At 40.3% G+C, this 13,140-nt stretch overlaps 1 protein-coding gene across 1 annotated transcript in view; it reads left to right on the top strand.

The window, feature by feature from the left end:
* lrba (LPS responsive beige-like anchor protein) overlaps window positions 1-13,140 on the top strand; it is a 177,479-nt gene that overhangs the window by 162,076 nt on the left and 2,263 nt on the right. The window contains 5 exon segments of the mRNA XM_051070266.1: window positions 914-979; window positions 2,735-2,890; window positions 5,211-5,378; window positions 9,524-9,625; window positions 9,759-9,955. Coding sequence (XP_050926223.1) covers window positions 914-979; window positions 2,735-2,890; window positions 5,211-5,378; window positions 9,524-9,625; window positions 9,759-9,955 — 689 coding nt within the window.

Raw genomic sequence — 13,140 nt, 5'->3', positions numbered from 1 at the left:
GCATAATAAACAAATTGCGTCCTGTTCAGAAGTAGCTCATTAATCGCAGGGATTTACTGGAGTTTTCTTGTTGCTGTTTAGAAAAGATAAAGGGGAAAAAATGGAAATATGTGCAGATCCAGACTCCTTTTCTGGTGCAGGACAGGGAAGCTTGCCAACTGTAAAAGTGACGAAAGATTCTAACTTTGTTCATTAGCATATTGAAAGCAACACAGTGCTGCAGACATCATTCACATGATTTTTTGCTTTTTTTTAGTAGAAGCCTTACAGTTCAATCCTGTATCAGTTTTTCTTTTTTTTTTTTCAGAAATTCTATAGATTGTAAAAGTAATCAGTTGATAAGAAAAATAATACAAAATGTTGCTGCTTTGAGGATTTTCTACTTTTCTGTGCGCTATATCAATATAGACTCAATATCTTCTGGTTTTAGACTATATATGAGGACATCCATTTTTACTATTTAGACATTTTATAGCCTGAACCATCAATTGGTTAAAAATAATCAAGGCTGTTGATGGATAATGAAAATAATCATGAGTTGCAGTCCTACATCAAACTGTCTGAGCATTATTCAATGCCAAGGAGCTGAAAGAAACTTAATTTATGTCCTGCTTTTACACAGATAAGTCCATGTTTTGAATCAGTTTACCAATGTGACAGCTGCCTAGAGCTAAGGTGACTTGATTTTGCAAAGAAATGCATTTTGTAGCACACGGTTAGCGCAAGGAATCTCTGTGTCCAGCCTCACTTGCTTTTTGACATAACTGATGTCTAATCCATGGAAGAGGTTTTGGGCCAGTAGGTGACACTGGCTTTATAATTTCCAGTGTGTTATAATGAACCAAAACGCAGTGTCTACTTCACAAGGCCACATGATTACAATATTAATCCAATCTGTCTTCTTCTCTGTCAGGTCATCAGAGCTCAACGGTGCAGGACCAGCAGTACCAACTTCCTGTGGAAATTGACCCGCTGATAGGTATGCTGTCATTTATGACTGTAAAAGAATTCACACGTGTGGATTCTGTGCATAGTGTGATCTTATATATGCATGGGATGATTTTTTGTGTGGATTTATGTATGATTCCTGCTGCCATCTTGGTGACTCATGGCAGTCTGCAGTGCTGTGTCCCTGGACAGTAGATTAGAGTTGTTTCTCAGCCTCTGCCCCAGTTCACTCCTCATGATATAGCCCCTGCTCTCACACTAAACCATTTGCATGCAAATTGGAATGCAATGAGCTGTGGCCTAGGCCGGCATTTCATCATCAACTCCCCCTCTTTCTCCCTCTCCATCGTCCCTTCCCTCCCCCCCTTTCTGCATCCTCTTTGGTTTAATTTGAGCGGAGGGAAAGGACGCGTGTCAATGGAAATGAATATGAATGTGGTAATAATGTGTGATTGAGAATGCACGGCCGACGGCTGTCAGGACAATATGGGCGCCTCTCATCCTTCACGACTTGTTGATGAGCAAGAGAAGAGTGCCGAGCCGCAGTGATGTATGGGATGCACTGGTGGAGCAGGGAAGAGACCAGCCACTTCTATCTGCTCCCGCCTTCGCCTCCGTCGCTCTCCTGCAGCCACTCACAATCTCACGCACATCTGCGAGGGGGGCTGTTCTTTCTCTGTGAATGTTGTGGTCACTCTCTGTCTCACCAGACCGTTTCCACACATTTTTTTCTAACACTTGACTACTGAAAATAACCAGGCTTTAGTATCACATATTCATCTTTATTTGCACATACATTATTCCTCTCCTTCACTATCCCTCTGTGCAGGCAGAGTAAAAAAAATATCTTGGTCTGTGCATCAGTATTTATATATTCAGTGCATTTTTTATAGTAGCATTACAGTGGGCGTATGTTGTCTTTGAATGCACGCTTTTTCGGGCTAATTTTATCCTTTAAATCTTTAGTATTTGTTTGTCTTATTTTATAATTTGACACTGTGGGTTTCTCCCATCTTACATTTTAACACTAAAGCACAGATAAAGTACTAAATAATTTATTTTTTGTGTTTGTGTGGGAGCGTGTGTGTGTTTTGGGGGCGGTAGAGGGGATTTTTGTGCTTGTCAGTAATATATTTACACTGTTTGCATTCCTGGAGGAGCCTGAGCTAAACACAGTAAATTGAAGATGAGTGCTGAGCCAACTGCGGCTTTGGGAAATGTTAAAAATGGGTTGAAATATTAGTTGTAGCAAGTATACTGGACTTTCTCACTTTCCATACTAGACATGCTTCCCCGACACCTGTTCTCTGGTGCTTTTGACCCCACCTTATAAGAAAGAACTTAACAATACTTAACAATGGATCTGTCTCTCTAAAAAAGAAAGAAGATACCACTTATGGAAGAAAGAATGTCAATAAATTTGCTTCACACACGCAAGATGAATTTGCAGAAGTGTGTTCTTAAATGAGTGGTGTACATATTTTGTGAATACTGTGCATGCTCTGTCATTTCTGAGACTCACACGAAAAATGTAAAATCGTGTAAACTCAACCTCAAGGATGTTTTATGTATTCTGTCACAAATCTTCTTTGCACTGTGTAGTGAAACTAAAGTGGATGCATCGGAGTGCAAGCTCTTTGAAAATAGCTTATAAGTAAATGGTGTATTGGATTATAGGTTTAATACTTTTCCGTACATTTTCAACATGTAATTTTTAATTTTCTCATTTTATTTTTATCCCTCTCCCCTCCTCTCCTCTCCCTCCTTCCTCTCCTCTCATCTCCAGCTAGTAACGTGGGCAGTCATCGGCGTCAGATCTCAGACCTGCTGGACCAGAGCATTAAGATCAGCTCACAGTGTTTCGTCATCACAGCAGACAACCGCTTCATCCTTCTGTGTGGCTTCTGGGACAAGAGCTTCCGGGTTTATTCCACTGACTCAGGTACTTTATATATAGTGCTGTATATCCCTTGCAATGTTGTCCCCTGAGGTGTCACATGATCAGAAAAATCACAAAAAACTGCTTCTCTCTCAACCTTTTAAAGTATACCACACTCTATCCAAACATCTTCCTCCTATACATGCATTAGCTTAGACCTTTACTGATTTTACATTCAGGCTACCAAGAGGATGAACTCTGTCTGTTTTTGTCTTGTGCCACTCTCAGGCCATGATGTCATCTCTGAGCATCAAATGTCTCATGAGTGCATAAGCAGATTGCCATGAAATATTATGAACGCATTAACCTTTTTAAAGTTAATGAACCTCCATGGCCTTTCCTCTAGCACCATCCTCAGGACAAACTACTTCTTCTTAGCCCCACTGTTAAGGTTCTAAGAGAGAAAGAAGAAAATCATTGGTGTGTTTTTTTGTTTTTTCCAACACTCTTGTATTATGTCATGTAATGAACATAGCAGCTGCCAGTAGCCTTCAGAATCTAACTATTTTAGATTATCACTTCAATAAATAATACAGTTTACAGTCTCTGCTGTTTGTTATGCCACAGATGGTTTGCTCCACTTTACTGTACTGTGTTGTGCTGTATTGTCGCTGTCCCAGTGCAATTGTTATAAATTTGCACAATTGCTTGCCACAGTAGGGTTCTACTTATTTTCTCTTTTTTTGCCAGTTCAAGGCATGTGTGCTGTCAACAGTCCATTGTAGCTGCATATCCCTAAAGTCAGTTGTTCAGTTCAACAGTCGAACTGCATCATTTCTTTGAAATACTTTCAATTGTAGCACAAAAATCTGTTTCCAGGTTTGAAACCACTGTGAAAAGTTATTGTCTTAATTTAATGGGAATCAATGTGTTTAGTTCACTAATTGTAGAAGATAGGAAGATCTATGACATAAATAATGTTTACCTCCAAATACCTGATACACCCAGTCTTTCACAGTGGTATTGTGTGTCTGAATACTACTGACTAAGATACTTGCATACACAAAGATGAATGCAGACATTTTGCACACACAAACACACACACACACACACACACACACAGATGCCATCGGGTCAGGGGTCCTAAATGAAACTGTCTGAAGCTTCATCTCTGTACCCAGCTCCTCAACTCTTCTCCCCAGCCCCATTCAGAATCCTACACACATCTATACAACAAAACCCAATTCAATTTCTATAGGCCAGGCCCTCCCTGTCTTTTAATAGAGGAGGGAGGGAAGGAGGGATGGGAGCTCAGAGATAGCTCTATTGTGCGACTGCCACCGGGGTGTACGAGTGGAACGTGAACACAGTTTAATCGCACACGCTCAACAGCTGCCACCAAGGTCCCTAAAGCCCCCAGGTTAAAGAACTGAGGGATTTTATCAATTACAAGATTTGATTGGTACACGTGCACAAAACACATAGCCTCATACGCATGCGTGCACACACATCCAATTTAATTTGACTGTGTGCATGCAACTGTGTGTGTATGTGTGTGTGTGTGAGCAGATGAGTGTTCAATATAAGGTGCATGGTAGCTATTATTGCTGCAGCCATCATTACTTATTTTCATTGTTTATAAAAATGTCAAACATTTTGCATCTTTGATGTCTCTGTTCTTCTTTGGAATTTTAGACAGTGATCCACCTCGTTTCATAACAGTCCTCATCTTTTCAGTGAGATATAGCTTAATTATCTAATGGACAGTGATTTTGACACCCAGACAGAAATGTCATGTGTTGCAAACTATCCACTGTTTGACTGCAGAGGTCACACTATGAGGAGCGTAATGAGTATTAGACAGCTAGACAGTGGAGCTGTGGTCTGGAAATCTGACAGCAATTAGCCTCTTTATATATACACATGGAGCAGACTGCATGTGCATGGGTGCACACACACACACTCATACACACAGAGTTGGAACAAATATTTATTCTTGTCTGGGAATTAGTAGGAGTCTGATCTTGTAGAACAACAAGCTAAGCAGACAGATGATCAACAAACACATGGTGTGGAGTCCAAAAGAATTACACCTAAAAACAAATTCATACTCAGTTTTTCTCATTAAACTGCAATATGGAATGTTCTATCTATCTATCTATCTATCTATCTATCTATCTATCTATGTATCTATCTATCTATCTATCTATCTATCTATCTATCTATCTATCTATCTATCTATCTGTGTGTTTTGTGTGTGTATAAATTCAAATAGCCACTGTATATTGCTCAAATGTTGTAATGTGTTAATAAATGCATAATTCCTTCTCTGTTTACAGACAAATTAATATTGATTCTCAAGAGCATTTGTGTGCTTTTGCAGGAAAATTGACTCAGATAGTGTTTGGGCATCGTGACGTGGTGACTTGTCTGGCTCGCTCTGAGTCATACATTGGAGGAGACTGCTACGTCCTGTCAGGTTCCAGAGATGCCACCCTGCTGCTGTGGTACTGGAACGGAAAGCACTGCAGTATTGGAGAGAGCCCAGGCAGTAAGTATAAGTACACAGGCAAACCAGCCTGATATGTGAAGGCACACACACACACACACACACACACACACGCACTCTCCGAGTGCTCACTCTCCCAGACAGTTCTGACTCTGTGATTTACGGCCTCCCTCTGTAAAGTAACAACTAGTTTCGTCTGACCAGGCCAGGCCTCCTGCATACAGATTGGATTTCGCAGCACTGTCGCACCAGGAACAGCTTTCGATAATGTGTTTGAGACTCTGTGTGTGTGTCTCTAAGATCAGATATTGTGTGTGTGTGTGTGTGTGTGTGTGTGATGTGTGAGAGTGAGAGAGAATCTGTCTTTAATGTGAGTGAAAGCGAGAGCCACTTAGAGACGTTAAACGTGATGTTGGGGGTCGTCGGCCAGCACGTGAAAGTTCACCACCATCCGAGGGCCACAGGGTCACACCAGTCGATAAAAGTGAAAAATGTCAAGGGCCTCCCTTATGTTACCATAACATATGGCATTAGCCATGATCAAAGCATCGCACACACATTGCTCAGTACTTAGTCTCCTTTGTGCTAATTTGGTCAGCTTAGATTGACGTACATGTTGTTAAGTGATCCATTACAAATGGGCTGAAATTTATGACAAATTGTGATTTGGTTAATAAGCCACATTGGTTTTTGATTTGGAGGACAGAGCACAGCTGATTGTTAATCATTTACATCATGATAGTTGATATGGGATGTTGAAATCCAGAAAAATGTTTTCTTATTCCCACAAGTTAATTCACAGGGATTTCCAAACAAAAGGATGAAAACTTTTTTGTGTTGAAAAATAGAGATGAACATAAACTACATTTTCATTCTCTGTTCTTCTTTTGTATTTATTTCTATTTTTTGAGAATTTTATTTCACTCAATAGAGAACATAGTATATAGTATAACAAGCAGGAGCACTTAAGAGTGAAGGATATACCTCATATATTTTATTTTACTAGCTGATATTTCAGCAACACTGTCCCTATTTCAGAGCCTTATTTTAATCACTGTCAAAATTTACAAGTTGTTGTTTTAACTGACACTAGATTAACAGACTTTAATAACGCAATTGTCTGTGTAAGGATTTAACTACACATTTTCTAAGAACAAACTGTCTTTTGATTGATTTATGGAATTATCAAATGCCTAAAGTGGTTCTATGTGTGCGTACCCAAACATGTTTTGTACATGTTCTTGTAAGCATGTGTGTGTCAGTCTAACCTCAGTTGGCTCAGTGCAGTTACTACGCTGTAGCTTGAGGAGCAGACAAAGCAGTCGTCATCCCAGCCCCTCACCGCCACAATGTGATGCTCCATTGCCCCAGACCACAGGAGGCTCCCTCAGACATGAAGCTGTGCTGTACACACACGCACATACACGCACGCACACACACTCACATATACTCACAAAATGCATACAGACAGCAGACTTTTCTTTATTCCTCTTCCAAAAAATGAAGCACTTTCAAGCTTAGTCTCCACGTACACTTGCATGGGAGCACATACGTTCTCACACACACACACACACACACACACACACACACACAAGACACACACATTCCTTTTCATGCATAATGCTCTGTGAATATCCCACACACTTCATAAGCTTGACACAAATGCCTCTGAATGGCTGATACACACATGTACACGCTGACCTATACACACTTGAAAGCATGTTTTCACAGACACCACTGCCATCTGCTGGTCAAAGCGAACATAGCAGCTTAGCCGTGATGTTGATGAACACTTTTCTTTAGTTGTTAAAGCGACCAGCAATATTTGCAAATACCTACAATAGTTTTGTTGTAAATTGTGTGAATAGAACATATACTAGTGTACAAAATTTAATTGTGTATTTATCTGAAACATATACACACATTCATATGTAGGCTTGTGGTTCAGTAACACTTTTGAGTCAGTATAATATCAAATTTGAATCCTCTAATCCTTTATTGATTTCATTCAGGTTAGGCTTCTGACATCTTTGAGCAACATAGGGCATAAATGATTTAACATTTATTGACAAATGTCAAAAATTGACTTTTCAAATACATTTTAATATTCAAGTGTTCCCAGTTATATTACACACTTGCTAAATGGCTTCCTGTATACTTTGTACATTACTCTCTGCCACTAAAAAAAAGAGAAATAAATAAGTCTGGCAATTTTATCAACGTGAAACACAATCCAAAATAGTTGTGGCTTTTAGTACCCAACCCTACACATGTGCACACACACACACCTTTTACAACTGATACCCTCCTCTGTGTCCCAGCTTAAGTCATATAGAGGTATAAGACTGAAATCAGATGCAAGTCCTAATTCAAACCAAATGGCAGGTAGAGGCTCAGAAGGTTAACTGATACACCAATATATCAGCATTATTGATGTTTTCTGAACAACATCCAACATCATGTTTAAATCCACGGGCTTGTAGGGCCTAAGTTAGCTTTGCCGACCTGGTTTGTCTAGTGTTTGTGCTGTTGGTGTGTATTTTCAAAGTAAGGCAGGACAGCTCGATGTAAGGAGTTAAAACTAGTATGAAAACAGATGAAGTCAGCAAGTCCCAGTAATTCCACGCTTTTTGTTTGTTTTGTTATCCATCTTTGTAGTTATTCAGTGATTATTAAGTACTAGTATAAATATCCCATTCCAATTTGAACATGGGTTATTTGAATGCCTTTTATTAAAAAATCACAATCAGTGTATTGATGTAAGTATCCCTGTATAATCTGTAATATTTAAATTAATTTGAAACAGTGCTGATGCTGTCTTCACATGTAAGTAGAATTTAGCTTGCCCTCTAGTTTGCCTTTTTACAAGAGGGCTCGGTGAGCAGTATGGTCTGTATAGAGTCTTTCTGCTAATCTAATTAAGGCTTAACAGTAGCTATGGCTTTTGTGAAAAAAGTATCTGCCTTGTTAGTGAACCTGTACCGAGGTTTATGTCACATAATTGAATTAAGCAGAAAAACTGCATTAACAAACTCTAAACTATAACTGAAACTATTATTGTATGTCACAAAAAGTATAATATACTGCAGCATTTTACCATCAGAAATGAACTTTAACTATTAACTGTTCTAACTTAAATTACATTTTTTAGAACCACTTGAGATTGGTGTACAAAATATTTGTAGAAAAGTGTCTGTAAGCATTTAAATGTGAACAGTGTGCTGAGTGTCTTTGCAGTGTTCCCCGTTTTAAGATGAACTTGACCTCTAACAGAAAAAGATAGTCACTAAAGACATGGCCCCCTCCCTGAGCAATAAACCCCTGATGAACTCCAACCTCCAGTTCAGGGATGCTGCCTCATGACTGGCCACTAAACACACACACACACACAGCTCTGCTGACCTCCACAATTCCTGTATTCAGGCTGGAGTTGGATGAAAGGTTTAGAGACAGCATCTGTCGACCTTTCATCCATCACTGTTGTTATCTGTAATGTATGTAATAATGCAGAAAAGTCTAAACTCTACACAAGTGTGCGTTTGTGTGTGATTGTGTGTACATGTGCACATAGACGAAGAAGTAGAGGGCGATTTTGTTTTGTCGCTTGCCCTGACAGCTTCAAACCAAAACAAAATCACACAAACTTCATGACTTGGACCAAAACTTACTCTTACTCCCTCTGGCTTCTTCTCTGACTAATGCAGAAACATCTGGATCCAGTGAAGGCAGTCATGGGGAGAAGGTTTTAAAGATAGGGAGAGGCGGTGGGTGACAAGTGCTAGAGAGGGAGAGTGAATGAGAGGAGAAATGTCTGTGCAGGATAACAGGCTCAAAGCCTGTGCAACAACACATGTGCTTCAATAAGAAAAAAGTATAAAAAATATAAAACCAATACACTCTGAGATGAACAAATTAAAAACCTTTTGGCTTTTGTGTAAAATTTTATTTATCATTGTAAATTTTTGTTTTCACTTGGTTGTTGATCTTGGTTGTGACATCTTACATGACTAAAAGATTTACATTAATTTATTCTCTGATTTTATTTCATTAGTCTGCAATAAAATAAAAAGTGGATTTATGAGTACGCTTTTGCTTTGTGCTCCCTCTAGTGATGAAAAGTGATTATAAACTTTTTTGTGATGATATTCTTGATAATATACATGTATGTTTTGTTTGTGTTTCCTTAGCAGAGTTTACCACGCCACGGGCCATCCTAACAGGCCATGACTGTGAGGTGACATGTGCGAGTGTGTGTGCTGAGCTGGGTCTTGTCATCAGCGGCTGCAAAGGTAAGATTGTCTACTTGCCTGTAGAAATACGTCCATAATTTAAATTTACACTTAACAACAAAGAGTATCACAGCCCTGAAAGGTCTGCCTGATAAAAGGGAGTACTTCTACTATTGTGTTTTCCTGTTTGCAGAGGGTCCTTGTCTGATCCATTCCATGAATGGGGACCTGCTGCGGACCCTGGAGGTACCAGAGCGCTGCATGCATCCCCGCCTCATCCAGTCCTCTACAGAGGGACACTGCCTGATCTATTACGACAAGGGACAGTTTTGTCTCTTCAGTGTCAACGGCAAGCTACTAGGACAAATGGAGGTAGAAGACAGCATCAAGGTGAGGAAATGTGCGCCGCATGAGCATGCATGTGAAAGTGCATTTGCACATGTATGTCTGCACCACATCAGTGTAGAAACTCCTCTCACTGATTAAAGCCTTTCTTACGTTTTGAGATCTGAGTAAGGTGAAGGTCGGCTTGCCTTAGGGCAGGCTATGGCTTCACATCTCTCTTATTCCCCTTCATGAGTGTACACCAGAGGAAAAAGATCCTTTTGATCCAGAGCCCTGTTGTCAGGTTAAATTGCATCGGCAGCAGTGGTAAAGAACATTCCAAAGAAGTGGTCAGCTCTGGACACCAGCACCATTAACTACCCTCTAGCGCAGGACAACACATTCCCCATTTCCCACATTTCCTCCCTCGTGGCTAGAGTGACACGAGATAGTGGCTACTGCCTTTGGTTTCCCGACCTGTTGTTTCCGCTTTGGCCTGGGAATTGTAAGCTAGCTCTGACAGACAGCCACACGCCTGTTTCCTATTAAGAAACCTCTTGTATCCACTAGGCCCCTAACCTGCCAACCAGCCTGCTCCTACATGAAGCCACAAATATAATATAAACACAATATACAACTTGTATAGGATGTGATTAATGAACACACAGACAAATATGGATTGAGTGTACTGAGGAGCTGGTGATTAGTTTGTAAGTTTTGGAGCTCTTTATTGTGTCTTTAAGAGAAGCAAATGATGTTTTAGATACTTTATATTTTTCCCAGAGTTCCCTCTAAAGATGTGAGGCTGTGACTTGGGAACAGTGCAGGCCACTGCCGGCCTTGTCAGCTCTCCTCTGCTGTTGTAAATTCCAGCCATGTCAAATGGCATTAGGAAAATCCTAACATCTTGGAGTGAGGCTGTTAGACTCTCAACCCCCCTCCTGCCTCACCCCCCCCCCCCCCTTTTTTTTTTTAGCTCCACCCCACTGGTCTGAAACTGCAGCAGTATTTAGTGTACTCATGTACATACCAGAATCAATCTTCTTAGCCCTCGGAGCCTCAGCACAGTATGACTCCAGGATAAATAACTGTTTGTCCTGGCCTGCAGTATCCACTTAGAAGGAGAGAGTAAAACTGAGAAAGAGAGGGAATGTATGCACTGTGAATTTATAAGGGTCTGGAGTCAGAGGTTAGATGACAGGCTTCCTAGTCTAATAGCAGAATCGAGTGACAGGAGCCATACTGAATGGATTACAGTCTTTTAAGTACTAGTATAACTCAGGCAGTGTAACCATTCCAGCAGTTTTTTCACTGCCTGCGTGCATGTAACGGGGGGATTAACAGCACCATAAATTAAACTTTTTACCTTCCCTGGTCTCAGAATCCACCCACTGTTCCCTGAAAGAAGTAGGAAATCTGGGCATTAAAAGTGCATGTGTTTCTGCTGCAGTCATTTTTTAGTCATCTGAGCCCCAGTAGCCATCTTAGCTCCCACAGAGCCATCGGCCATCTTGTTTGACCGCCCAGTGGCAAAGGACTGATTTATAATGTCTGTCTGCAGCCTCCTACCTGGCTGGGCTGACATGTCTGCCAGCTCTCCTGCCTCCTGCTGGGCTGCAGTAAGGTCATGGACTCTGTTAGTAGATACACAAAATACAGTAATACACCTCAGTAACTGGTAAATAATTCCTATAGTCTTTTTTTACCGTTATTGTGCAATACAGCATCTGTTCACGCATTATATTGCCAAGAGGCATCTATGCCTGCTTATTTTAAAAATTTGTGAAATTTAAAACAGCACAAATAAATATTTTGTATTAGCAATGGATTAAATGACTTTGTGTAACATGTGACAAGCCCACAAAGAATTATCATCCAGTTCATCACCATTCTTTCAGTTCATTGTTTTGATTTTATGGTAAACTACTTTTCTGTTTTCAGTCGCATCAGGCAGTTTTTTTTTCAATATCTATTAAACCCAGTGTGTACTACCTGCCCGGCATCAAGCATCAAGCAGTAGAGAAAGTTAGTGAGTAGCTGGTGAACATATCAGAGACAGATATTCATAAATGGAGCTAAAAGCTGAGTGAATATTGGATTTATATTCATCAAGTAGTGAAAACATGACCTCAAAGAAATGCTGATATTGCTCTGAGTCTGCTGGTTGTGTACATATGCAACTGTTTGCTGTAAATTGTGATTTTATGTCAGTGTTATGGTTCTGGCTTAATCTGCTGTGCGCAAATCTCCCAAAACCAGCTAATGCTGCTTTAAATTCACTGTTTTTCAATCAAAGGTACCTCTTTTTGGTAGGTATAATAAATCACATTTTTTTCATGTACTCGTATGCATTGTAATTCAGTTAAAGTGCATTGATCACAATTGGCTGAATGAAGCATTATCTTTATCGCTGTTGTCAGATTAACTCTGAATGTTGATACACAAGGCAATTACTGTACACACAACGCAGACCCACACGACACAAATCAAAACAGCGCTGCACTCAGTCATGCTCCATTCCCGGCCATCTTGGATGATGATCTGATGTGGCAATTAGGCCGGGTTGATTCTAGAGGCCTCCCGCCAGCATGCAGCATGTGTGTGCATCATTGTATGCCTTTTTTGCATGTGCATGTCTGTCTGTGTGAGCGCCTTCGCATGCGAGTTTGTGCGTCATGAGAATGAGAAACAGATCTCTTTTAATTCAGTGTGGTAGGAAATTCCACAAAGATTTTTTTTTATACAAAACATTTGCCTAATTTAGGCTGCACTTTTTCTGTGTCCAATCCAGTGTGTACAGCTCTTGAAGGGTTATTTATGTTTTCCCTACCAAGTCAAGTTCCTGAAAATGACTTGTTCCAACTTCAGAACTGAAGTTTAAGTTTCATTTTCCCATTTAATATGAGCCTGATTCAATACACATGCTGCTGATGATTGAAGTGTCTCTTGCTGAATCACTGCAAAGCGGCTGCAGCTGAAAGACGGCCGACCTCTGTGTCATAAAACCACAAATGAGAAAAGCTCTAAATTAGTGTCATTTGCTGCTTTTAGAACTCACATTCTGCTTCGTCATTTCATCAGCTATGGTTACTTACTGATTGATGCTCCTGACTGTTTAAGTTTCAGCTTCCACTATGCACTGTGCACATAATGGACTCCAACACACGACTTGATTTGTGTATGTCTGATTCCCAGGGGACCCATTCAGCTGTTACAGTTTGCAGGAAAAGCAGATGAGACGAGTAAATCTC

This window comes from Lates calcarifer, linkage group LG5 (assembly GCF_001640805.2).
Source record: "Lates calcarifer isolate ASB-BC8 linkage group LG5, TLL_Latcal_v3, whole genome shotgun sequence".
Taxonomy (NCBI): Eukaryota; Metazoa; Chordata; class Actinopteri; family Centropomidae; genus Lates; species Lates calcarifer.
The sequence above is the reverse complement of the archived record's forward strand: the minus strand, read 5'-3'. Positions and strand labels throughout refer to the sequence as shown.